The sequence below is a fragment of the Lytechinus variegatus genome, chromosome 7 (genome assembly GCF_018143015.1).
Source record: "Lytechinus variegatus isolate NC3 chromosome 7, Lvar_3.0, whole genome shotgun sequence".
NCBI classification, from domain to species: domain Eukaryota; kingdom Metazoa; phylum Echinodermata; class Echinoidea; order Temnopleuroida; family Toxopneustidae; genus Lytechinus; species Lytechinus variegatus.
In genome coordinates, this window is record NC_054746.1 from 10,423,602 (window position 1) to 10,451,518 (window position 27,917).

At 35.6% G+C, this 27,917-nt stretch overlaps 1 protein-coding gene across 4 annotated transcripts in view; it reads right to left on the reverse strand.

Moving 5' to 3' along the window:
* Positions 1-27,917, reverse strand: part of LOC121418419 (fermitin family homolog 2-like) — an 81,019-nt gene that overhangs the window by 38,340 nt on the left and 14,762 nt on the right. For all 4 annotated transcript variants that reach the window (XM_041612269.1, XM_041612267.1, XM_041612266.1 and 1 more), the window contains 2 exons: positions 14,791-15,024; positions 14,063-14,444 (listed from right to left, as the gene is read on the reverse strand). In XM_041612269.1, the coding sequence (XP_041468203.1) occupies positions 14,063-14,444; positions 14,791-15,024 (616 nt within the window). The remainder of the gene's footprint in view (positions 1-14,062; positions 14,445-14,790; positions 15,025-27,917) is intronic.

Genomic DNA, 27,917 nt, shown 5'->3' on the forward strand with positions numbered 1-27,917 from the left:
TCCACTTCCATCTTGGCTTTATTTCCCCATTTCATTTTACTTTTACTTTTTGCTTGTAAATAATTACATACATCCCTATCATGTATATTTTTAATTGAAAAAAAGAAATAAATGCAAATTGAATTGAATTGAATCTCTACAATGTACATCCATGGGTTTATTTATAGGGCTGTACTCATAAAGATGAATTTGAACCACAAAGGAGCCAATAAAAGCCACTTGGAGATTTAAAGTGGATAATCAATCGTCTACTTCCCTAAGTTGCATGTTGATTATTAACCAACTTAAGTGACAGACTGGATTTTTATTACATGCAAGCCTGTACAGCTTACACTAATAATCAATTATTTATTTTTGTCTTATTTTTTTTCAAATTCTATTCTTAAAGGTCAAGTCCACCTCAGAAAAATGTTGATTTGAATCAATAGAGAAAAATCAGACAAGCACAATACTGAAGATTTCATCAAAATCGGATGTAAAATAAGAAAGTTATGACATTTCAAAGTTTCGCTTATTTTTAACAAAATAGTTATATGAACGAGCCAGTTATATCTAAATGAGAGAGTTGATGATGTCACTCACTCATTATTTCCTTTGGTTTTTATTGTTTGAATTATACAATATTTCAATTTTTACGAATTTGACGTTTGGGACCTCCTTGCCTGAAGCACAAAATGTTAAAATAATGGAATTCCACGCGTTCAGGGAGGAATGAAACTTCATTTCACATGACAATGACAAGAAAATCAAAATATTTCATATTTCAAACAATAAAAAACAAAAGAAATAGTGAGTGAATGACATCATCGACTCTCTCATTTGGATGTAGCTGGCTCGTTCATATAACTGTTTTTGTGAAATGAAGCGAAACTTTGAAATGTCATAACTTTCTTATTTTACATCCAATTTTGATGATATTTTCAGTGTTATGCTTGTTGAATTTTTCTCTTCTTATTCAAATCAAGTTTTTGTTGGGGTGGACTTGTCCTTTAATGGTTAATTATATTAATTTTGAAATCATATAAATGTACTTAACATGGTTAAGACATAAAAAGAGTATAGAGACCTGGCTGCAAGGATATCTAATGTGGAAGAGAGTAATATCCTCACTAAAATTCAAGTCCAGAAATAATGATAATAATATGCAACATTCATATAGTGTTCAATACAAATGTTTTCAAGTGTTGCAAACAGAAATGTATTTATATTACATGTATGTATCACAAAAATGGGGGAAATGGTTCATTATTCATTCTTTCGTTTTTTAACACCTTATCAAAGTTTTTGGCACTCTTCCTCTTTCCGTATTCTCTTTTAAATGATAATGTAAACCTACATCTACGTACAATAAAATCATCAAATTTGTATCCTCTCGAACTGACAGATGTCGAAATCAAAACTATTCCTAAGTTCCATTGAGATGAATTATATCATAATTGTAGTGAAGTAGTGAAATATACCCTTTTAATTACACTTCTTAGAAAGGGAGGGGTCATAATCACTGGTTTTAAAATGACAATAAATATTAAACAGGATACAGATACTAAATATCTCAGAAAGTATAGGCTTACACAAATAATTAGCCTACAAAATTGAAGTGAAATATTAAGAAATGGGTTTTAATATCAGTTTTTATTCATTCGGCTGAAGAAAATCATCACTTCCGGCAAATATTGAATTCCACAGAACTGAAACTAACATATTAATGATTAAGTCATGGGAAAGTAATGCAAAACTTCCGTCAATATGTTATTATCAAGGCAAATATGGACAATACTACTTGCAAACATTTATGTCATGTACAGAACACATGACTAGTCACTCGTTTTCATGCATTCATAATATTGTAGGCCTATGACCTACTTAATCAGGTATTTAATAATTCCCACTATAACAAACTTTACTTATACCACAATGCAAAACACTAACTATACTTGTTCATAAATGTTATTATTTATTATGCATGCTTACCCATGATGAAGGTCAAATTTATTACAAAGCTACTCCTAACCACAGCTCTTCTACATGTACATGTAGGCCATGTCTGTTTTCGCTTCCTTGAAAATGAATTCTACAATGTATACTGTCAATGACACATTGAAGCAAATAATTTGGCATACGCTTGATGGAAAATATATTATAAAATTATGATTGTAAATTAAAATAGAATAGACTAAACATCACTACAGACCCATTATGAGATAGGCCTGTATGTACAATATGCATGGATGGCAATGTTCAGTAGTTTTTTAAATGCACATCCAAATTCTTACAAAGTTACAAGTATATCAATGTTTCCTTCAGTTGAAATTGAAAAGAAAAATCTTGTGCCCATAGTTCTATATCAATGTACTACTGTACATGAACAATAATACAGGACTACATTAATATTTTACTGCATGACAGCAAATTTATCTTATAGTACATCCTTGTACAGTCCAAAAAGCTCAAGAGTATACATAACACAAATCAAGTTTGAGTCAATATTCCCGCCTGTCAAGGGCAGTGTTACACAAGCTAGGGAAAAATCAATTTTCACAGCTTTTCATTCAACATTCAAATTAGATAAAACCCTGTGAAAACAATGATGTGCAAGGACCATTCCCCTGCTTGAACACTGGAATACAAGTATGTATAGTTATCAGTATACAGTATTACAACCGGTGTTGGAAAAAAATTAAAATTCATATTTGTTTTTTTCAATATTAGCAATCTAGTTACTATATTTGAAAGCACATCCCCACCGACAGCCTAGGATACTTACTTTAATATTTTAAAAATAATGTTTAGGAAAAAAAAAACAATGTAATTCCTTTTCCTACTGATTTGTATACAATGGATGGAAGATGGATAAAACAAATTGTCTCAAGTTGAACAATATTTGATTTTACCAAAACAAAACTTTCATTATTTTTCTCACTTTCTCTTCGTCTCTCCCTCTTTCAATAACAAAAAAAAAACATTTATAGGGCACTTTATGTGGATGTTTCAAAGTGCACAGGTCGGCTGACTAATGTAAACAATGAATCCATAAAAAAATGAAAAAAAAGATGAGTTTTAAGTGAGGATTTGAACATTTCAATAGAGGGGGTATTTTGAATGAGGGTTGGAAGCTTGTTCCACATGGCAGGGGCAACAACAGAAAATGCATGATCACCAAATCTGGTCTACATGTATCTACATGTACGTACATAACTATTCATCTACCTTCCTATCCATCCATCTTTCTATCTATCTACCTACAGTACCAAATGACGCATTCACTATCTCTCTATCTGCATTTCGATATTATCCTACTATCAATCAATAAATCTCTTCATAACATCTTTTTATTGTTATGGGGTTTTTCCTCTTTATTCTATAGGCCTATATTGCAGTCAACAACCCAATCTAAGTGGCATTATTCAGGCTATTTCATTCCAACTTTAAAAAGTCTCATTTACAATGAAGAGATTGAATGAACTGAAGTTTCAATTGTAAAAAGTCAGAAGAACTGCTATATTTATGAGGTCCCTGAAATGGGCCATTCAAAAGCTGACTCAAAATATCCACTATTGTCATCCAACCACAAAATAACAAATGCAAACATGTTAGGGTTGACAATTATGGAGTTTACAGGCACTATTGTACAAATACAACCCACAATGGCATTCCACTGGTGTCCCACAAACTAGTGTACTGGATGCAATTGCGTGCAACAGGAAGGAAATAGGCATTTGAAACTTACCAAAACTAAAACAGAATATAACCTTTCAAACTTTATTTAATTATTTTTACTTTGAGTTTTAGCTGGATTTGTACTTCCTCTTCCGCCCTGACACTATCAATAAACCTTGAATTGCAGGGGATTTGGGGTGGTTTGTGGTGTGTCATTTCATTGTGTTTTGCCTAATTTGTGGTCAGATAGCTTTACCCATCTCCCTACAAACATTATCTCCTTGTTTTCTCTTTAAATAGTAATCACTCTAAATAATAATCACTCTGCACTTTAAAACTAAACCAAAGTTTAGGAAGTTTGTGGTTAGGATTATGATATAGGAATGTGATGTGATAGTTGGTCTGATAAACTTCCACTTCAGCTATATGTGTACGAGCTAACCGGCACATGCACCTATGCATAGAGTCAGTAACATACAAATGGGGGAGGGGGGGGCAAAATAGCTATTAAGGAGACATTCTTTCCACCCCCTTGTTTCAAATTTGTTTACATTATAGTGCCAATAGGAGGTACTCCACAGTGGAAGGCAGTATGAAAATTCTAGGATTATTTCAATCCAGATTCAAAGCAGAGTACCCAACCCACTTCAAGAAGAGGGTTACAGAGTTAGTCTGCGCCGGAAGTGCGGTATCGCTTATCTTGCGTGTAACTTCATTCATTTACGCATGGGAGAGATTACGCGCGCCACACATATGGCACAAACTCGCTTGGAAACCACGGAAATGACTGTGGGTACGCCGCTGCAGAGCTTGCCTGTTTAAAAGCGGTCGTCGGTCCGCAGTACAAGCGTACCAACTAAATCCAGAGTTACTCAAGAGTAACTCCACTTCACCTTCACTAGGTAAACAGTGTAATTTTTTTTCAGATAAAAAAGTTACAGACTTGTTATTGGAGTGATGACTCTTGGGGGGGTGAGACTTGCTTCTCAGAAGAAATGTGCCTAGTGCCCCCCCCCCCAATTCTGAAATCTTGGATCCACCCTAGCTGAGTGAGTTGACAGTACAGGGAACAAAGTGCATGGTGAAGTGCATGGACCATGGATAAACATGGATGTTAAAGCAAACAGCATCAATTAGTTCCATTTTCTCTTTCAAAAATAGAGAAGTGTACTACTGTACTCATGGTGTGTTTGTAGCTAACCTGTGACTAGTCTATGTTTATCTTATTATCTTATAATGGGTAAAAAGGAATACTTTCATTTCTCTCTTTGCAAACAGAACACTCCATGACTACCACTGAAGCAATGCATGACATCATACCAATCCACCCACACCCTTTTACGTACTCGGTAGTCACATTGGACGCCAACCGATGCTGTTTATATCAAAATGATGTAGACGTTAAGAATTTGAAAGGATGCCTCCTGTCACTTCCCAAACATAAATAAAAACAATGCAATGCAGGGGTGTCGCTCCCAGTTGGCCACAGGAAGTGATTGTGATGTCACTGCTCAGCCCACACAATATTGCGGGTAAAACTTCCTTGGTGATTATTAAACATATCTACATTATTTGATCTTTATTGTTTCCTATTGTCTGGTCAGTCAGACGTCACAAAAAGTAGATTTCAATTTTGGCTAATTATTTTTTACATAATACTGGTCTCATTGAATTTGCAGTGGTAGGACTACATGTTTTGTGATTTGGGGTATTTTGTGCTTCTTTATACTATGAGACTTAAAACTAAAATATGGGCCCATACAAATTATACAGGTCCCATTTCATTTTTTCAATTATACTAATTTTGTGATCTTTCATAAGATGTGCTTTTGGCACTTAACTTCATCCTGATTACCCCCCCAAAAAAAAAAAAAAATATATAATATAAACAAAATAAATAAATAAAAATTAAATAAATCAATGAATAGATAAATCAATCAAAAAATAAATAAATCTAAAAATACATAAAAATGAACAAGAGTAAAAATAATCAGTCACACAAAAAATTCTAAATTATGAATCATACTTTCCCAAACTCCTTTTTCATTTCTTTTCTTTTTTATTTAAGTACACGCTCATATAAAAACATGGGTAAACTTGTATGGATAGCCCAATAATATCTTGTCAGACATCAGTTATCACCATGTCATCCTGTAAGGAGCAAGCAAAGGGGTCACATGACCATGTGACCTTGTCAGGCCACTGTTGCAATCAATTTTCTGCATCATTACTCAAACTAGGAAAAAAGTAAACGGAGTGGAGAGTATAGGTTTCATATAAAAGGTGATATGAAAATAAGGTTCAATCAATAAATAGACAGCTTCTTAATTAGACAAGCTCAGCTGGGCATGAAGAATATCAACAACCAAATACATACATGATAAACATAACATAGGGGCTAGGTTGAACAACAAGCAATATAATTTATCTTTCTTTTAGCTCATCCACGCATCTTATTATTAAAATGGGATCTGACAGAATGGCCTTGAGAATTATTATGGCCTTAAGAATTATTCATTTATTGCATATCGCTGCAAACATACAAATTTAAGACACAAATTTTCCTTGCCATTTTCCTCCTTGTAATATAATAGGCCAATATATTTTTTGTTACTAGGATGATCATTGTTTTACTACCAGCACATAAACCATAATCAATTACCATTTTTAATACCAATGGCTTCTTCTACCCCTCCCCCCTTTTTTTTCCTGTGAGCCACCATTATCACCCAATTAATGGACTTATCATTGTCTTTAAGGAAATAAATTATGTAGACCCAATATGTAGGTCAAAGTTTAATTGGTTAAATGTCATTATCAGGAAGTATTCCATTAAATTTAGTGGGATGTTGATCAAATGAATTTGATCCAAGTAGGATCTCTATAGTTTGAAGTGTAAATGGTAATCCCGTTATCATCTATACACATTTCCTTATTGTATTACCTCTCTGAATGTAATGAGGTGTATTATTTACAAGTAAACCGACAAATTACAACCATATCATATAGCGTGTTCAGAGTACTCAAGCAGGATGTTGGAACGAATGCTGCAGATTTGGGGGTTTTAAAAATGCATTTATACAAAACTATATTTGATTTTGGATAAAAAAAGACCATTGATTTAGGCCTAAATGTTTGTCTATTGTTTTATGAGTGGAAAATCTTATAAGAGAGCATTATTAGAGTATATAAAAAAATGTTTTCATGCAAAATTGCATTCCAGTACAGGTAGTGTATAACAACTACTGCTTTAAGGCCAACTGATCGTCAGTATTTCAAATGCTTCCTTTGTCATGTTTGTAGCCCAAGTGTCAAAGACAACACTAGTTAGTTGGGGCTATTAATCTAGAGCACTGGGTAGCAAGACCTTTGACATATGAATTTGTAAGCAAGCGACTTTATATCTATCTCTATTTCATATTTGATTGGATAAGAGCGGTACCCAGCATGAAGAGCTATCAAGCTCAACTGTTGGTATCAGCTAGGGAGACAAGACCTCAATCTGTTCTCATAATTCATCAACACATAGAAGATGACACAAGGGGGTTTCACACCAGATCGATCACCATAACCCCTTCAACTTACGAGAGTTGTTCAGCCCTCAAAATATCCAATAATTATGTTTTGCATTCATACATGTACCTTCCCCAACCAGATCCTTTCGAGGCAAGTTCTTCAAGTTACTAGCATACACAATTTTTAAAAGTCAGGGTAGATCGGTAAATTTCCCAATCAGAGAATACGTGGTATTCTTATTCTGTTAGTTGGTCTGACAGCACCTAGGGTAGGCTTGCGATGATATAGCAGAAGAGGTCATGGTGCATCACTCACTCTGGAGGCATGGACCTACATGTCAACTTGGAGGCTGGAGTGGCACTGAAATTAGGCCTACGCCACGAACATGTATACAAGAAGTTGCCAGAAATTTAAAAAGTGATGCTCTACAAAACTTGGGGTTGAAGTAGTCATTTTATTTGTGTTCAAGTCACCAGCAAAAAAACCAAAAAACACCCAAGACTTGCTAATAAGATCCATTGATTGATCCCTGACATTATAATGAAGAATAGGTCCCATAAATGACTGAAATATAGTATGATTTTCCCACAAGATATGAATATACAGCATAAAATTTATGGCCTTAACAGTAATAAATCTGTCTTCAATAATAAATGCCACGTAGGATACAAGATTAAAATTAAATTTTCAGCAAGCAATTATGTGTCTGTATCACAACCAGGACTTTTGGCTAAGTTCCATGTCTATCCCCCCCCCCCTCTCTATTCACCACTTCTCCACCCTTCTGCACTTTTCCTTGCTTTTCTCTTCCTTCTTCCCTATTCCCCCTTTTCATTTTTTTTCTCTCTCCCCTCTGATAATGCACAATGCTGAGCAAGTGTGCACACATTTTGATTGCTAACTTTAATCATGGATGTAGTAAGATCCAAGCTTTTTCATTAATGAACTACAGAGAAGGTGAAAACTACATAAGGAGTATGTCTGAATATCCACATTGGCACCAAAGCAAAAAATAAAAACCATTTCTAATGCCATATGGCTGAAATTCATAATCATATGATAAATTCAATACATATTTTAAATCAAAATGTTGCACCAATTTGGCTGAAAGCTGATTGCTAAAAATGAACATCTGGTTTTGGGCAGGATATAATTAGATACATTCACACTTTCAATTCGGGAAGTAATTCAATAATTCAATTCATACTCAGCCAAATTGATATCAATTTCTTACATCCCTAACTGCATCCTGTTATGATGTCATAGTGATGATGATGACGATAATGATGGTGATATGTTCTTTTTCTTTTCCTTTCTTCCCTCTTTTGAAACAGCACTGTATATTTTTCATCCAAATTAAAGTTGCAGTATTAACGAAACCAACTCCAAACCGATCGAGACTATTACATCAATGACATACCATGGTCCGTTTGGAGATGATTATGTTGGAGTGATTGTAAGATATTATGGCTGCAAGATTAGCATGACAATGCTGATTTATGCTCCATTTCTTCTTTTTCCCCCATCATTCTTCTCCAAACAGCATGACAAAAAAAAACCTTCACAGTATTCACAGTACCCCAAAGTTCAAACGGTCAACTGGCTGGCTTTCACTTCAGACTGTAATAAGTGTGTAGAATATTTCAAGTGATTTATGACAGTAACATTTCTATGCTCTTTAACCAACATGCATGCTCTGTGGATGCTTGCAGTCATACCATGTAGGTCAGACCATGCATCGATGATAACATAATAATGATGTCCCATTTCAACAACATAAACTGTGAAGGCTATAGAGGGAAGACATTTGGGTTTGCCATCTGTAAAGCCTGTTTGCATTAGGACAATGCAATACACATTTGCAAGTAGTTAATGTGACATTACTTTTGGTGTTCCACAAGGTTCGATTTTATCCCCTTTTGATAAAAAGTAATACATCAAGCTATTGGAATTTTGTTAAACTTGGTAAATTTGTAATGAATGAAGGATGGAAGGTACATTATCACCAGTATTTCCACACGAAATTTCCTCACAAATTGATTTTTCTATCTAGAATAAATGGGAACACTATCTTGAGAATAGACTACATCAAGGTGAAGATGGGCACTGCTACTTATCTTTTCTCTCAAGAGAAGATTGATTCAAATTATCTATATGGGGGGAGAGGCCCATTTCAACTATTAAACATATCACTGGCTCACTATCTAAACAAAAACATCTGCCCTAGTATAGAATTTCAGGAAGAGAGTCAAGAGACTTCAGTTTTTTGACAATAAGGAGTGATATCTCATTCTGAGATTGCATGAGGAACCACTAGGTGGTTTCAAACCGCCTCGATCATAAGAATGCCCGTTAAATTACGTGAAATTTTTTAGGCTAAAAACACCCATTAATCATTCTTGCATTCACATCGCCCTGAAACATACCTATCGGGATAAATTCCTGAAGTTACGAACATGGGCAGTATGGTCTAATATGCGAGGCGCAAGATTCAAAATCACTAGCTCAGCAGCCACCCAACACGCTGGGCCAAAAGTTCCCGTAAATTGCTTTCACATTGCCAAAATACCTGCGAACCGAAAGTTCTCTTAATTTCGCCAAGTACCAACTATTTAGCGGGTATTTTCTTTCGGGGAAATTACTTGTAGTTTGCTTTCACATTACCAAAATACCTGGAACTGCCGAACTGCGAGGCGGTCTGAAACCACCTACTGATTTCAATCTCAGAATGGGATTGGTCATTGCCCTCATCTTATAATCTCCCAGTGGAATAGTCCAAAACTTATCAGAAGGACTGGTGTGATTGATGAAGAACAGAATGCTACAAATAAATCAAAGTCTACAAGAGTCATTCATTTCTCTTTAATATCTACTTGTTATTACAGCAATGCAAACTACATAATGGGTCCTGCATTCTAACATTTACATTTGGGGAAATTTTTATATCTTTTGTATGCAGGGGCTACTTAATCTGCGTCTGTTCATTCAAAACACACTTTGTATTCAGGGAAAGATACAGTTATATGATATACCTCTCATTCAATGAGAAAAAAAATTACTTTTGATGTTAAATCTAATTTTATATAGAGGGGTGCATAATTGGAACCAATTATCATCCCAAATCCTATTTATTTTCAAGGTCCCTGGTATATAGGATTACATCAAATGAGAACATTAATGAGACTTTAGGTTATTGAAGAAAATAATGAAGAATTGGGGGTCTTATGTTACGAGCCTGACTATTGACCCATGAAATAAGATATGGTCTGATGGTGATGGTGATGAATATCATGTGACAGGTATCTACACTGATATGAGCTTCACAAATGATAAGGCACATTTTGAGTTTTCATTTAATAGAACTCCACCCCCCCCCCCCCAATGTATTTCTCATGCTAGCTACATGCAAGAGTTTTTTTTTACTCTATTTTGAAAAAGAAAACAGGTTGAAGAGATGAATGTTTCTGTATACAACTTTAGAGAATGAATGAGAACAGCTAAATGCAAATTACCCCCCCCCCCCGGCCCCCACACACACACACATAACGTTGGAATGAACTGAAACGGTGACAAATACATGTAACCTCCCACCCCCCCTACTCCTCTCCTTCTTTTTCTCTTTTTCTATATCTCTTTACATATCTCTCTCTTTTCCTCTATTTTCATCTCTCCATAAAATGACTCACAACCTCTCCTAAACACCAGCCACTCCTTGATCTCTCCATCTTAAATAAAATTGGCAGACTGTTTATGAACCACAGGCAAAGTGGGTCCTTAAGATGCATATCAATTAAAAAGACTGGAGGGCAAGCCTATGGGCAGATAAACATAACCAATCGCTTTTCGGTAATCACCTAGCGAGGTCAGGACGAGTCACCGTATCAAGACTTCCAGACAGAACTAATGTACTATTGAGCCCCAATGGATTTCAGATGCAACTGTCAGAAAGCAGCATGGAGACCATGTTAACAAATTTCATGGGAATTTCACAACCAGTGATGCTAAAAGCAGAATGTTTATGTTTTTCAAAAATAGGGTTTTCTATTGTTAGCATATTTACCACGTAAGAAAAAAATGCTGAGTTGATCAGCTTAACTGATATTTTGTAAATTCTCTGTAGAATGTAATGCCCATCATGGATATCAAATACCAGTCACAAGTAGTAATAAGCATCTATGGATGTCATCAAAGGTCAGCATTGTATATAGGAGTGACTGTTTATGATGGCTCCATCATTTCTCAACATCTCAGTGGCAAAGATCATCTGGTAAACATCCAAATCTTCAATACATGATGCCATTATACAGCGTAAGGACAGGTCTTTCTTTAAATATGATAAAGTCTGACTTGAGTAAACTGTATTCGATAAGCAACATGTAATGTACATGTACCTGTCTCAGAAATGAAATCATGTCTAAGACATAGTGTTGTGACTTCCATGATAATTCACTTTAGTTCGCTTGAAAACCTGACTGTTAATACTGCTCTTAAATATTTCATGTACAAAATTATTTTTTAATACTTTGATGTAATTTGGGACCGGCGATACTGGTAGGCTTATTCCCTTTTTACAAATTTTTCAGTATTAATGGGAAACTCACATTATTCTTGATGCAAGTACATGTATAAGACGGCCACTGCAAGAAAACCTTATAACCATAAATCTCAAATACGTACAAAGTTTGAAAGACCGCATATTCACAAAAGCCAAAACTTCTGTAGTAGATGTACGTGACAAGAACTGTTATTATCATCTTTACCTTCCCAAACTTTTTTGTCCTTGTTTATAGACAGCGATAAGGTTCATGATCTAAGCCATGTTCAGAAATGTTTTGACACATTCCAGGTGTTATTTCTGGAGTCCATGGAGGACTTGAGGTTGATTTAAGGTGTAACCTTTCCACCATCATCTCCAACGAGATCCCAGATCTCACTGATAGTGATACCCCTTTCCGAAATTTGTGGATGTGGAATGGGTGCAGACTATTTCAATTCGAGAGAGATGTTGAGGACCAATCTAGTCTGGACTATTGAGTGCTGCGATTAGTCTAATTAGTCCACACACATCTCGGAATTCATGAATGGGAATCTCAAATAGTGCATGCAAACTGTGGTCAATTTCCCATGCACCAACTCCAAGGAACTGCACTGTATGCAGAGTTATTTCATCGAATATAAATTTTCACTCGCTATTACATTAGTGTACCATTAAAACGATACAGATTATTTCCTTGCTGCAGTAGTAAAAAAATAATATGAAAAAAAAAATTTCATTGAATAAATGCATTTTATTTATGATTGATGTCATGCTTAAAAACTAAATATTATAAGAAAAAAGCTGGGATACAAATAAGGATGACTTTGATTGAAATTTCAGTATTTTTACAATGTTTATAAATTTTCATAATTCTCCAGTGAAAGGATGGATGCAATTAAGGCCACATTGGAACCTTGCACAAAACCACTCACATGAAAAGGCTCCAGAATTCACAGAGATCTCCATTCCCATACATCAACTCTTATTCTCTCCACACAAACAATCATAATAGCATTATGATATGGTATGTGAAATCTGAGCAGGCTGTTGGGGATACATGTTCTGGGATTTATCAGCAGTCACAGCTAAGTTTACAGTTAGGGACATGACTGCCAACATGTAGGCCTACATGTAGGCAAACATGCCCCACTATCAATCCTGATCAAGTGCAAACAATTGCTTTCTGAACAATCTATATAACGGTCATAACCGTCTAAATCAAGTATCAAATAACATTCTAAGCTATTTTTATGATATTCAATCGCTTTTTGTATCAATTAGCTTGAAATCATTAATTTTTATCAATCTTTCACAAAACCTCTTATTTTATTCAATTGTATAAATATTTGTCATTTTCATAAATAATGTATGGTCTTATTTACAATTTTAACCCTTATATCTACCCTGGGTATCATACTCATTAAACCCAAAAATTACAGTACATGACACTGAATCTTTTTATTTTCTATTCCTCCATAGAACATACATGTACTAGTAATATATCCTGAATATATTATCATTAAAGAGGAGATTTCTGAAAAAAAACTTGAATATTATAAATATATTATTAAGAATCCAAATCTTAAAAACTTGATTTGTTAGCAACATGCGTCTTTGAGAAACCTAGCATTTATAATGAATTCTTGAGAACACCTTCTTTGGGTTCCTACATGTACACCAAGTTCAATACGTGCTGACTGCAATTACTGTAACCCTGCACTATCCAAATTCAAACCAAATGTAACGGTAGAAGTCTCCATGGGCATCCACTGAAAGTGAAGGCCTAAACAAACAGAACAACATTCACAGCAATGAACTTGAACTGCGCCTGTAATGCAGGGGGATTGACCTCCAGATTAACCTATTCCAACATTTCAAATGCTGGGCGTCGCTGCCACAAATTTGGCGAATCTTTCAACGGCTTTATAAAGTTTCATAACTGGTTGACAGATAAAAGGAGTATGGAGCTCTCCGTGCATGATTCCCTCTGAAGGCTTTAAGTCAGGTGTATAAAAGCCGGGATAAAAAAAGTGCCATGTTCTTTGGCTATATGGGCAAAGTCCCTGACTTTCCCAAAGATGTTCCATGGGGCTTCAGTCATGTTCAATCTCTCTGAAGATGTTTCTGACTTTTTTGGGGGAAGCACATAATTTTATCAAAAGCAGCTGCACATATGTCTTGATGCCAAAGAATTTTCTTCTTCACAAATGTTTACACCAAATATGACCTATATCATGAAACTTGATAAGATATTCAAGCTCAACAGGTCAGAGGTTAACAAAGACTTGATGATAAGAAGTGCTAGTCTATCATCCAGACATTCCCCAAACTGCATTACCCACAGGTACTTACCCTGCATTGATAGAGGCCTTCTCTCTGTAAGATGATGGCCTGATAAGACCTTCGAAGGCCTCACCACTGGGCCTCTGTGGACTGTTCACTAGCGATGTATTCAAGTTCTCAATGCTTCCAGAGTAGTTGGATCCAGAGCTGTAGCCAGGGTTCCCGTTCTGTCCGGGTGTCCTGTAGTTCCCTGGTGAAGGTCTCCTTGTGGGAGTTGTAGGTCCAATACCGTCCATGCTTCCTATTGATGCTGCCTCATTGCTGTTGCTGGATGCCATTGAATCGCGGTCCCCGCGTTCTTTCTTCTTACGCGTCCCGGCAGATTTCCCATTTTGCTTGGAACTCTTCTTTGGTTTGCGCAGAAATGACAGTTCTTCAGAATGATTGATACCTGTGGCAGTTGATGTAATATTTAAAGTGTTTAATTCTACAAGGTCATAACTTTAAGGAAGACAAGGTCAATTTTCAGAAATACTTCAAGAGGCAAGAAAACACTTCATTAACAGAAATTTAATTAATCTAAGGCCATCAAAGGCCATGGCCATGGATGCCATGGTGACTGGCCTTGATGTCCCCTTCACTGACCTTAAATATTTGTTCCACCCTATAGGAAAGTGGCCTAAAATATCATACTACAAGGCCTCCATTCATGTCCTTCACAATTTTCTCCATATTAGCAACTTTAAAAGAATAGCAACTACCAAAAAAATTGAAGTCAATCAAAATCTATTCCTCACCTAATTCTGTGCAGACTTCTTTTACAGCATAGACAACATTTTTGGAGAAGTTGACGCTACGGTCAATGAGTTGCATGTCAGGGAGCTGTAGCCTCAGAGTCTTGTGGCAAGGGGTGAAGTGTAGTCTGGTCCCAGCCTGGACACCATAGTTGTTGAGGGTCAATCTGGTCTTCTGAAGCCATATCTTCTTATCCTCCCACCAGACCATGTGGTCTGACCAGTCAATTTGTACACCTGTAGAGCAAGAATGAATATAATAATGATATCAATAATAATAATGATAATAATAATATGATATTCCACTTTCATAAAAGTAAGAATTATGTCTCTATAGAGCGCTTTATTCTTTAGATTATAAATGGTGAATATAATTGATGAACATCATCAGACTGGTATTGGTTTGTAATATATAAATATCATTCTTTAATTCAAGATATTACAGAAGAAGTATATTATTGTTCTCTGCAAATTTATACAATGACTTGAAAGAGATAGAGCAGTCCTTCTCTTTCCTGTGGTTCAAGTATACAATCCTGAAAATGTATCTGTAACACAAATGAATCCCCAAATTCCATTATTGTTCAAAAGTGCTATTTCCCTATAATTTCAAAACTTTCTATATGAAAGTTAATATTATACAGGATTCTTACTACAAATCAATTAGATTCCCTCATTTTTCTCATTAAACTGTGAGCATTTATTCAACTGTAGCTCAGTAAGTCATACAGCTAGATATGTCATATGGAGGCCTATATGACCCCTGTTACATCTGAGAGATTCCCTACCTCGGGCCGGCCCGGGGCCTACCTCGGGTCGGAAAGAAATCAGATGTAAACATCCCAAACCTACCTCGGGCCACCTTTTAGCGAACCTACCCGAGACCACATCCAGAGGTAGTCTCGGGTAGGTATCGGGCCGGCCCCGGTCCACCGATTCGTAGATGTAAACGCACACAAGCTTTCGAACCTATCTCGGTCCGTTCGCCAGCTGTCAAATTACGTCATAGCGCGCGCTATCCCCCCCCCAGCCCCGTCGTTCTTCGTTGATAAAGTCTTTGATTTGAGTGAAAAGAAGCATTTTAAACGTATCCTTTTCAAGTCGATCATAAATTATCTTCAACGACTGCTGGGATCATCAGCATTCTTTCAGAATCTCGGGTAACTTCAATTAGCACGCGCGAATTATTCGGAGCCTAGATCGAGAGCGCCTTTCAAAGGTGTCAGCAATCGGATGCCGCTCGAAACAGTACAGATAGGGCGATAGGGGAGGGAATGAACACTGTGATGTAAACAGACCACATTTCGGACTCGGTCCGTTCGCGAAGCTAATCCACCAATAATCCAGTCAAGGTTGCAAGTGGACTCGGTCGGGTCTCGGGTAGGAAACTTTCAGATGTAACAGGGGTCCTAGACTTTTAAGAATGTACAGTGTAGTGCACAAAAATAGGTGCACACTAAAAGTGTTCTCTTTTAAGGTGCAATGATGCAATATCATTAAAATTCATATCTTGTTTTCAAGTACTTTTGTAGTGAAAAAAAAACGTAAAATCCTACTAAATTCGATCCAAAATAAATTTAAACAAAGAAATATCACTAAAAACTGCTAAAAATTACAGTGCATTAATTTTCTTCATTTCTGAGACATGAAGTGTCATGAAAGTAATATTGAAAGTTAAAACTTAAAAGCTTAATGTACTGTACACACCACACTCTAGTTTCATTCTTGAAGTAGTGCTGTAAAAAAAAAATCTTTTTAAAATTGTCTAAATGAAAATAAATACATGTACGATTCACAGGAACTACCGTGGCATACAGATGGCCACATAAAATTTTTAAATATTTGTAAACAAATTTACCTGCAAATAAACATACATGTAAATTATGTACCGTAAGTAACGGTGTATTAACCGCACCCCCAACTTTGGACTAAAAAAAAAAAAAAAAAAAAAAATCTTACATTTACATGCATATTTGAGGTACGAAGAAACAAAATCGAAGTTTTTAATATTTCAAAGTATCCAAAGAGATCACCGGTATGCGGAAATCTGCTGTTCTTGATCAATTCATCTACAAATGTTAGAAAGAAAGAACGGTCCCGACAATATTGGCAACTTACACACTCACTCACCTCACAGTCACAGTGTACACACACACACATAGCACTGCCATTACATTGCAAACTACGATACAGTACCAGTCATGCCAGTACATCAAATTATGATCTGTGTCTTTCCCAGCGTAGGAGGAAGAAACATTCACATTTCTTGCATCACAACCTCACAATCACTTTCGAAAATTTGATGTCTTAGCATGAATTTTGGATACGGGATTACAGGAAGATTCAAGAAACAAAGAAATTGACATTTTGTCCAGTTGTTTTTTTCGGCTTCGTGCCGTCTCTCTCGTGCATGGTTTACATGGTATCTTATGAAAAGCAAACAGGAAGGCAAAAAAAAGCTGGCGCGAAACGGGACTTTGAATAGCGCCAGCTTAAGTCGCATTATAACCACATTCCAACGCAATCTAAGCAAGCTCACTCAACTCTCGCTCATCGGTGACAAAAATATTACCGAGTATGCTTGGCGTCCCTTTTAAATTAGCCAGGGAACTTCACTGCTTTGAATCGAGAATAAAGTCAAAATTAGTGTCATGAAGGTGGGTGCGTTTGTTATGGACATCATTTAATTAAGATCGTTCGCTTCCCATTACCCGCGGCTCATACCCCTCTAAACGACATTGCCTGGGCGGCTACGCCCGGCCACTCGACATGTTGTGAACTGGCAGACATCGTACATGTACGGGAGGGGTTACGGCGGGCTGGCTCGGACCCGTCACCGTGTATAAACCGCACCCCCGACTTTTGCTTCTATCCCGCCGAGAAAAAGGTGCGGTTAATACACCGTTACTTACGGTACTTCATGAAGTTCACGTTTGTGTACTACATGTATGTACAGTAAAATATCATGTAAGCCTAGACCTGTAGTCTACTAGTAGTTGGGGAATATACAAGTACACATTAATTCACTGTTGCTGATTGTGTATTTCCATAGCTCTTAATAACTTCCCCTTGCGGAGATCTGTCATAGGGATTAACCTTTACTGAAAGGCAAATAGAAATCAGAGTTTACTCATTGCAGTAATCACTAACACGTAAAGAGGGGAGCTCAGATCGGAGAGATGATTAATTGCACAGAGAAATTGGCAAATATTCAATAGAATGCTTTCACAGTGAATTTTGATAGCGTCCATATCTGCAATGTGAATGTCTAGCTGTGCAGTTCTAACATGCATGTTTCTAGATAATGCCATTTTTTTTTCAAAATAAGTAATAAAGATACAAATTGAAGTTCTTGGGACGAAATAAAGTAAACATCTGAATTTTCATCGGATAGCCTACACCTGACACTCTTCTGATATTTAGCCAACACATATATGTATGTACATGTAGTCTGCAAGCACAGACCCTGATTGAAACTTTGATCAACAAGTGTGTCTCCACGCAAAGACTAGCACATACAAAACTTGCGAGAGGGCCTTCAGCACACAATGCATGAGTAGGCTGCAATTCAGACCCTTTACTTGAGTGAAGGGTTTGCACAGCATACATGTACATCTAAAGCCTACTACACATTATGAGTCATTTTACATGTTCATTTGACAAATTTTATAGGTCTGTATATGTAGTCAATGAATTGTGTAATAACCAATTATTGGAGAAGACACCTGATTTGGGGGATTCTGATATTTATGTTTTTATAGAATTCACACTTTACAGTACACAAGTAATCACTGTGCATCTTAGTTTCACAGATTTTTCCCAAAGGATCTATAAAAGGGTGATACAAATGAGCTTTCTGTCATCCTGCAATTCAACCTCAGAATCAATATCCAATATCCAGAGTAATATTAGCTCAGACACTGCACTACAAACAGATCACATGCAGTTTTAGATTTAATGGACATACTTGAAGATTGGGAAATTGTGTGGAAGTGGCAGCAATAAACTTTCAGATCAAATGCTCTAGCAATCACAAGGTACGGAATATAGGAAGTTACCAAGCAAAATTCTTGTAATGTGAGCATATTTTCATATTTTCCTCTTCAAGAATGACAAAATATGATCCAAATCTATAGTATTACTATGATATTCACATCTCATGACAGACATGTGACCTAATCATTTGAATATCAACGTGATCATAAAAAGGGGAAGAAACACCTGCAATTTCTCATGTGAAAATTGCAAGATAAGGGAAGTCCTATGATACCTATAGTTTCAACAAACTTTTTTTCAGAATTGAACTGTTTGAATATTTTTGTAACTTTGATGGGATTTTTATTTTGTATCCCTATCCCCCCCCCCCAAAAAAAAAATCCTTCCATTCCACAAGGAAGATATCCTTCTATTGTACAATAGAGGCCTAATAAAAGCCATATTTTGGTGTACATCTTTCATAAAGCTGTTCGCAAAGATTTACGAACGATTGGAACATGTTCTTACATGTATGTTCTAAATGAATGACAAAGGGATGTACGTATCATCGAGCATAAGAAGGGGTCACCAGTCGTGCGTAAAGTCATTTGTATCTTACGAACAGCTTTGGGAAACAACCGCCAGACCAAAGTTCAGCTAATATTTTTTTTTCATTTTATAATTATCTAGGCCTATATTGCAAAAAAATATTGGGGGGGGCTCATATACAGGTAATTAGGCATTTCATCATCATGTACTACACATATTTGAATATTATCGTCTACACCTGTATGTACATACATGTACAGTATACAGCACACATTCAGAATATTACATGTCATCAAAGAGTTGCGAACAGTAGTTTGACCCCTTTAAACCAGCAGGAATGACCTGAAGAAACCCCCTCCCTGCTGAGAGTCAGCCAAGCTATGTATGGTCATCAGGGTCCTCAGGGGGCGAATGGAGCGATGGTATCCACTGATGGTGTGTGTGTGTATGTGTGTGTGTGTGCTGCCCCACTAGAACAAACATCTCGGTCAAGGCTCTGCACAGTCAGTCTGCTGTAGAAATGTTGCCTGTGGGCAGTGTGAGGACCATGGCAGCGACAGTTGCAGTCAAGTTATGTTCAAACTAAACACAAGATGGATTGAGTTCTGTTGTTGGATGAACTTTTCATGATTAAATTTTTTTTTTTTGCTAACTAGAAAATGAAGAAGGGGGGGTGTTTCACAAAGATTCAAGTATGACTTACAGTCGCACTTAAATGCATTATTGCGCACGTTACAAAAGGCATACCGTAACCCCATTGGTCAGATCATGCAAAGATGATGCACACTACTGCGTATTGATCAATAAGATTGCGTGTCGTATTTCAGATACGCGTCAGCATTTAAGTCATACTTAAATATCTGTGAAACATCCCCCGGTACAGCCTTTTTAACATACATGCACATTTACAAATCATCAAGTGTGCTCACTGTGCTGCATCCCATTTGACCAATTTGGGGGGGGGGCTGAGGGTAGCACTAGTAGGTATTAGATATTCAGCAAAAATATAACCTGCAAAATAAACCTTTAATATATCAACTAATTTTAATGGACACATTCTGGAAAGATGGCAAAATTACAGCAATGTCTTTTCCACATGTTCAATTAAGTAGGTCTGTCATTTCTCCAACCTTCATATCTGACATGTTCTATGATGTCTGCGTACATTTATTACTAGATTTAATCCATCCAAAGTGCAGAATGATTACAGAAAACGAATGCTATAATAAATAAGGACACAGCTACATATCTTCAGATGTGAATAGGAAACCTTGTGGAGCACATGCCAGACATCTGCAGAAGAGATTTGAGCAACGAAATTCATATCCTTTCATTTATTGAAAAGGCATATCATTGTCAGGCCAGTCGATGTGGATGAGTGAGATATATGTTGGGCAATGGAATGGTAGATTGGCTTGAAATGGGAAGAGGCGTATTCCAATCTCTACTGCGGGAGGATTGATGTATGGGAATGGGATAGCAATTTTAGCATATGGGCAATTCCATGGAAAATGTTCACTTTAGAGAAAAAATGAAGTTTCAGATTTCACTCAAGCAGTTAAATTTTCTTAAAAAGTAATCTATAAAGTCTCAATTTCCAATAGAAAAATCGCAATATTGATAAAATTTTGTAGTTTTTTCCATCATCAAAAAAATAGAATAGTATATTGCAAAATGTAAAAAATGTGGCTATTTTTGAACAATTCATCTTTTCTGTCTCTACTAAAAGCAAACAAGGTCCCAGAGGTCTCTTTTAACTTTTGAATAGTTGATTAATGTTTAAATCAACAGAAAATAATTGTTGAATTTTATGTCATTCATCAATTTTACAGAAATCTGTCTTCAGATTTGTGTGATTTCTTTACCATTATCAGTGTCATGTCCGTTACGTTTTTCACTTAAAGTTTTCACAGCTTACAGGAAATTTGTCTAAAGGTACTGCAGATTCAGATTCTATGTTAGAATTAAACCCCCTACCATGTGTAGCAATCATTTTCCCTTACCATTTCTCATTTTCATAAAAATGGCGTAACGGACATGACAATTCGCGTAACGGACATGACGCCTTATATATGGCAAATGGCAGCATTTACAAAAACAAAATATTAGGCTCAGTGTCACAGACTGAGGTTAGTCTCAATTGTTTGAGGATAGCTGAATGTAATATTTCCTAGAATCTGCATGTCATTCAAGCTATTTTTAGATTAAGAAGTTGGTGAATGATGAAAGTTCAGCTCTTGTTCTGGTAGATTTTTCTGAGAATTAACGGTATGTTACATAATATTAGGATAAGATGCAGCTAGATCTGGCAACATACTCAGATCACAATCTGCATCATTCGTGTTTGAACAAACATTTGATTATCTTAGGTTCTTGCACTGACAGTTTGGAGCATGATAAAACTCCAACTTGTGAATTAATGATCATTGATGATATTACTTCAAAGTATCTGACTTACACCAACCTCTACATGTACTTCTTCAGTGATGGCATGGGATCACATTTAAAAGCAAGTTTGTATTTGGATATCTGTGTTTCATGATGTACATGTAGCTCTATGAATCCATGAATTTACAGTGGCAATTCTTTGCAGTATCACAAAGCAAAGGGGCCGTGGAAAGAATGTGGCGCGATCAATAAATTATATCATAGTATTTTGGTCAGCCATAATAACGATTTGAATGATGTATCTTCAATTGTACACAAGCAGCGCGGACAATACAACGAAATTACATGTAGATACAGCCACGTTTGTCAGCAAGCAAGATTGTAAGATTTAGAACATCCAAGATTTGATGAAAGGATGATTATACTCAGGATGATAGTTATTTTGAATGAAAAAAAAATCTCAGAAGCTATTTACAAGCATTCCAATTACCTTTCAACTCATACATAATCGATAATGAAAGACCGCTTTCCAGGTACTGCTATTAAATTTTAATACCATTTTTTGTAATCTTAAAACTGACATTAATACTAGTACATATTCTTTATCATACAATACATTCCATAATATGTTCTTCTTGGATTTATACAGGTCTGGTAAATTTTGTTTTCTTCTCACAAAAAAATGAGATTTGGTCTTCTCAGTGTGTCGTAGTGGTATGATAAACGTTGTATTCAATATAAAATTATCACTTAGGCTATAGCTATTAATTTAATGATACCTGCTAATAATATCTACATATTTTTCATTAGAGTGTCAGTAAAGGTACTTTGCTGTTACATAATTACATTCATTATTGATATTTCTTCCATTTTCAAACTAAGAAGTGCTGATGAAGTTCACTTCGTAAGGGTGTCATGTCCGTTACGCTAGTATATTATCAAATATTAGGGCATGAATAAAAAATAATCTTTTCTATCAACTTTTTTTCCTTTAATTAGGTGTGGCGGATGGTAGTAACTGGAAAATACTCATTAACTGTTGTTAACCGGTGTAAAATAAATTTTTCTAAATATTTTTGTGTTTTATAAATATTGTACAAAAAGACCCCCTCTCAAATTGCAAAATAATAGGAGATATTACAGATTACCAGTTATGAAATGTGTCTCTAACCTCTAGACTTAAAATGTAAACAATTAGACTTGTACCATATCTTGTAATAAAATAATTATATTCGCTTACAAAAAGTGGACAAAACTGTCATGTCCGTTACGCTTCGTGTGTCATGTCCGTTACGCTACATTTTGAGCTAGGAATACAGAATGCACTGCAAAACTGTTGTTAAACACTATTTTATGGATAGAGCATGGTCTTAAGGTTAAATTAACACCAATGTCAGGTGCATGCAATCTAAGAATTCACAGGAATTTTGATAAGCAATAGGAGGTAAAAATGCTTCGTCCATTTCGTGTCATGTCCGTTACGCTCACAAAGAGTGCAATTTCTCCGCAACTGTTCAATGAAACGATTTGAAATTTTATGTGTATGTAACTGATACTTAAATGTGTCTGATAAGCCTAGTAACAACTATCAAAAGACTGCTAATTCTACTGTATAAACATTTGAATTACAAAAATTTGTCTGAACGTCATGTCCGTTACGCTGGAATTGACCATATGATAAAGCTCTGATAAAAAATGAAGGCCTATTGTCTGTTGAAAAGTGGGTAAATGTCAGGTTTTTATTTTTGCATATTTGGGAAGGGTCAGTATAATAGTCAGTCAGTCAATCCAAATTTTAAATCAGGTTTGTCCGGATTAGCCTCCCACTCGCAGCAAAATTCATATTTCTAATTGGTGCATGAATGGTTGTAAACATGAAATAAATCATGGAATTATACTGTCTTTCATGAACTCCCCAACAATGTAAAAAACAAAATAAAATCTGAGTCATTTTTAGGGGCCCACATGAAATATAGGCTAATACATGTAGGCCCATGTAGTAATCAGGTTCACGATCAATTCAAAGTATATAGGCCTAAAAGAATTCCAACAGGCAATTGTTTACAGTACACTGTGTCAGAAGTCAGCCTGAACGGTGGGAGTCCCAGGGGCTTCATCAACAATCCAACAAACAACTGTCAAATCCAAATATTAGATTAAATAATACACTGCAACTTCAGCAGTCATCCTTTCAATAAGATGGCATCAACATTACACCTGTGATACCCTGAATGAGCACTGTCATTTAAGAAGAGTCACCATTTATTCTAGTCAATGCAGGGATTTGCTTGCATAGGAAAATAGGGCCTACACTGTACATTTGTATCTACTAGATGTACATGTAGGCCCATATCAAATGGAGGCCTGCGGGTATAAAAGTAAACCCTTCTCGTTTCTACAGACATGTGGAGAAAATATTAATTCTCAATATTTTTTTTCTTTTCAGAAATTACACCAAATAATTCAACAATGTCCAAGGAACAGAAATGCTCAAGTTGAGGAAATAGTAGGCATAAGAATAGGCTCAAGGCCTACAGTATTGGTATGGGGGTCTGCTTTCAGTTTTTCTTTCTCCAAATGAAACTAAAATTTCATGGAAAAATTTGTGGAAAAAAATATGTAGAAAATAACTTTTCATACTAATTCAAATTATTCCTAAATAACAAGGAAATTTCACTTTTTATGGAGGGCTACCTGACCGTCATCTTTTATTTTCTTTCAATTTCATTTGCAATGATAATGATTTTAAAACTAAAAGTAAGTTTTGAACAAAATCTATAATTCCATAACTTTCCCATTTTTGGCAATTTGCTATATAAGGATATCTGTAAATCACGATCTGATGATTCTGATCATGAACTTTGATTTACATTTCCCGATATTAAAATGAAAACCAGAATGACTGGATTCCCTATCTATTTTCCCGAGGTAGCACAGTACATGTACAGTAGTTCAACTTTCTTCCACTATTGCTCATGTACCATGTTCTTTCCGAACACTAGATGAGGACATTTTCCAATTTTGGAAAAAATCTCCAATATCTATTGATTTCTACTAACACAAGAACACTGAGGTCTGATATATAAGTCTATCTTACATGCCATACCTGCTATCATCATTATTAGGTGTAAGTTAGCTCCATGTACCCTGTTCTGGCCTATTATTTTCATCTCTATCAGAGCAGATATAGCCCTTGACCTTTCCTGCTATTAAAGCCAATGACCAGGACAGTCATTATCTGGACCTAGTGTAGAGTTTAATGAATCACCCATTGGCCCTTCCCACTCCATGACAGATACATGTATGGTAACATTGAAATATTATATCAGAGATATTTCTTCCTTTCTAAAAACAACTTGGCAAGTTACACCTTTATATTTAATATAAATTCAAAATACATAAATTAGAAGGTACATATAAGCATTTACAATAATGGCATAACTAAAATATATTTCTTATTTAGTTTCCTGACACACATCAGGCCTGCACACATACATGAATGAAGCCACAATACACATACATGTACATGTAGGCTCTACATCAAAGTCCAATTTCATTCAAATTGTGTGTCAATAGATCGAAAATAACAATACATTGTAGTCAAACGAAATGTACACAAATGAAATTCATAAACAACTTTCTGCCTTTGTCTCCCAAAATTCTAGCAAATATTTTCAATCCAGCCAAAGGTATGTACATTATTGGTGATGGCCGTGCAGGGCAAACACTGCCATGCACTCTCCATATTCAACCTCCCATTTCAAGTAAATTGTTTGCCTCATTAAACACACCCTCTCACACTGATAGAGCGCCATATTGACGGATTTGGAGCTCTGCGAGTCAAGGCCAATCGGTGTTTATAAGCTTCCCTTTCCAAATTTGTGATTGATGATTGCATTTTACCAAGGTGCTCGTATTTCTGCCCTCCCAGGTACATCCAAGAATAGGACTAGCTTGAACCGCTATGATTGACAACACTTCACCTGAAGAAAGTTTATTGCTGCCACTTCCACACAATTTCCCAATCTTCAAATCAATTTTGAAATACAACAGCTGCCCTTGTTTTAGAAATATTTTTGAAAATAAATCTATAGGCCTTTCACCTGGGGATGCAGTGTACTGACAGGAATCATTGCATTTTATACAGTATTTGCATCTTAGTCATTATTTCAATTTAAAACAAAATTAATCAGTAAAAATACTAGCAAGCAAGCAGTTACTATGTATCATATTGTGAGATACATGAGGACAAAACAGCCCCAAAATGTAAACATACATGTACATGTAGGCACGGCGTACATGTACAGCTGTAAACCTATAAATGCACGCCTTCTACATACTGTACATAATAAAAAAAGATTTGATTTTGATTTTCCCTCTATCCTTTTTTCCTTTAAAATTGAATATTTAAAGTTTTTTACAGTAATACAAACATCTAAGCTGTAAACAAAATAAAAGCTATATTTACAAGGAACTAATACGTGTATGTAGGCCTCCTGTGAAAGGATGTGTATAGTGCAGGCCAATAATTTGACCAAATAACAAAAATGTGTACACACACGTGAGGTACATGAACAGTGTATTCTGATCTGTTATTGATTTTATTCTTAAATTTATAGAGTAAAATACATGTAAAATAAAGCACAGTTATCCATTTGGATTGAGCCGATTATTAGCCTACAAACATGTACATGTAAAACAGACATTTCTAATAAATCCATTTCATAAAGATTTTAATCTCTGCATTCTGAATGCAACTGTTGAATAGACATTGATGCAGGAAGTTGTCCATGTTTATTCACTTATCTCCGCATTTTCTTTTAATTCACTGAACTTTCCTCAGACATGCTTCAAATCGATGCTTTGTCATTTAATTACAAAACACTAATCAATAACAATGCACTATTTCCAACAATGACTGTCATTCAGGAAAGTTTATTGACCTCTCTTTCCAGCTGACTGATCCTTTGACTAATCTGCAGTACATGTATGTAAGTGTACATGTACATGTAGATCTACAACACTACATGTACTTAGTACATGATACTGTGATGCAGAGTTTAATTTGATTTGTTTATTTATTATGATCAATGCAAAAACACATATTTTCTGGGAGTCTCCTCATGAAAATAGCAGTACATGTAAAGAGTGAATTGTCATTTAAGATATGAAATATGCAGTATGCCAGCTAATACATGTAAAGAGCGTGATCGGTTCATCACGGACGGACATTTGATAGATTTTGGAAACTTTGAAGGCTTGTAACAAATTAGGAATAAGATGAACAAAGTTCCTTTGTGTTTTATAGAGAAGGGTAGGACAAAGTATGCTGAATGATGAAAAAAGTTTGTTGCCATGGTTACCTACAAACATAGGAATCCACTAAATGTGCCATATCACGGACGGACAAGATAGAAATGTGGTTTTCGGAATTTTTGTACATTTTTAATGTTTCTATCTAAACAGCTTAACATTGACCAATAATTGTTAATGCAACTTACACTCAGGTATGTTAGCTTTTATGTTCAGCATATTGAATTCTTAATCAATATTAAACTTCTGAGAGAATTGCAAATATTTTCCATCACGGACGGACATCTCAGACGGACATCACGGACGGACACAATTAAAATACATTGGAAGTACCTTGTAAGAAGTTCTTATTACTTTTTTTGAGAAACAAATGCTATTGTATTGATGATTTGTACATTATTTAATATGATAAACAGTATTAGTTGCACAATCAAGTTGCTACAACTTGATTTTAGTTGTAGCAACTTGATTATATGCAGACGCACAGTATAATCTAGACTGACGATTGCTTTAAACACAGTTCTTGTCAAAATCAAATGTAAAGAATGTCCTAATGCACATTGTCTTCTTTTTAAATTACAGAATACTAGTACATGCAGGTACCAAATCAACATCTATCAATGATCATGTTGATACAAGTATTTTTATGATATATCATGATGATACATGTTATTGTTAATACATTTTGGGGCATTAATTTTCCAAGAGCAAAGATGTTTTTTAGGTCCATTAAATTTAATACCTAAATCCAAAAGATTCACAGGTTGCTGATCCTTATGCTTGTTTGTTGGATCAGGTACACATGTATGACCACAAAACTTGTCAGAGGCTCTCTTTAAATTCATATTTGGCACGTATTAATGTGGAGACACCCCATAAAATCAACAGCCCTCATGTATTTAGGC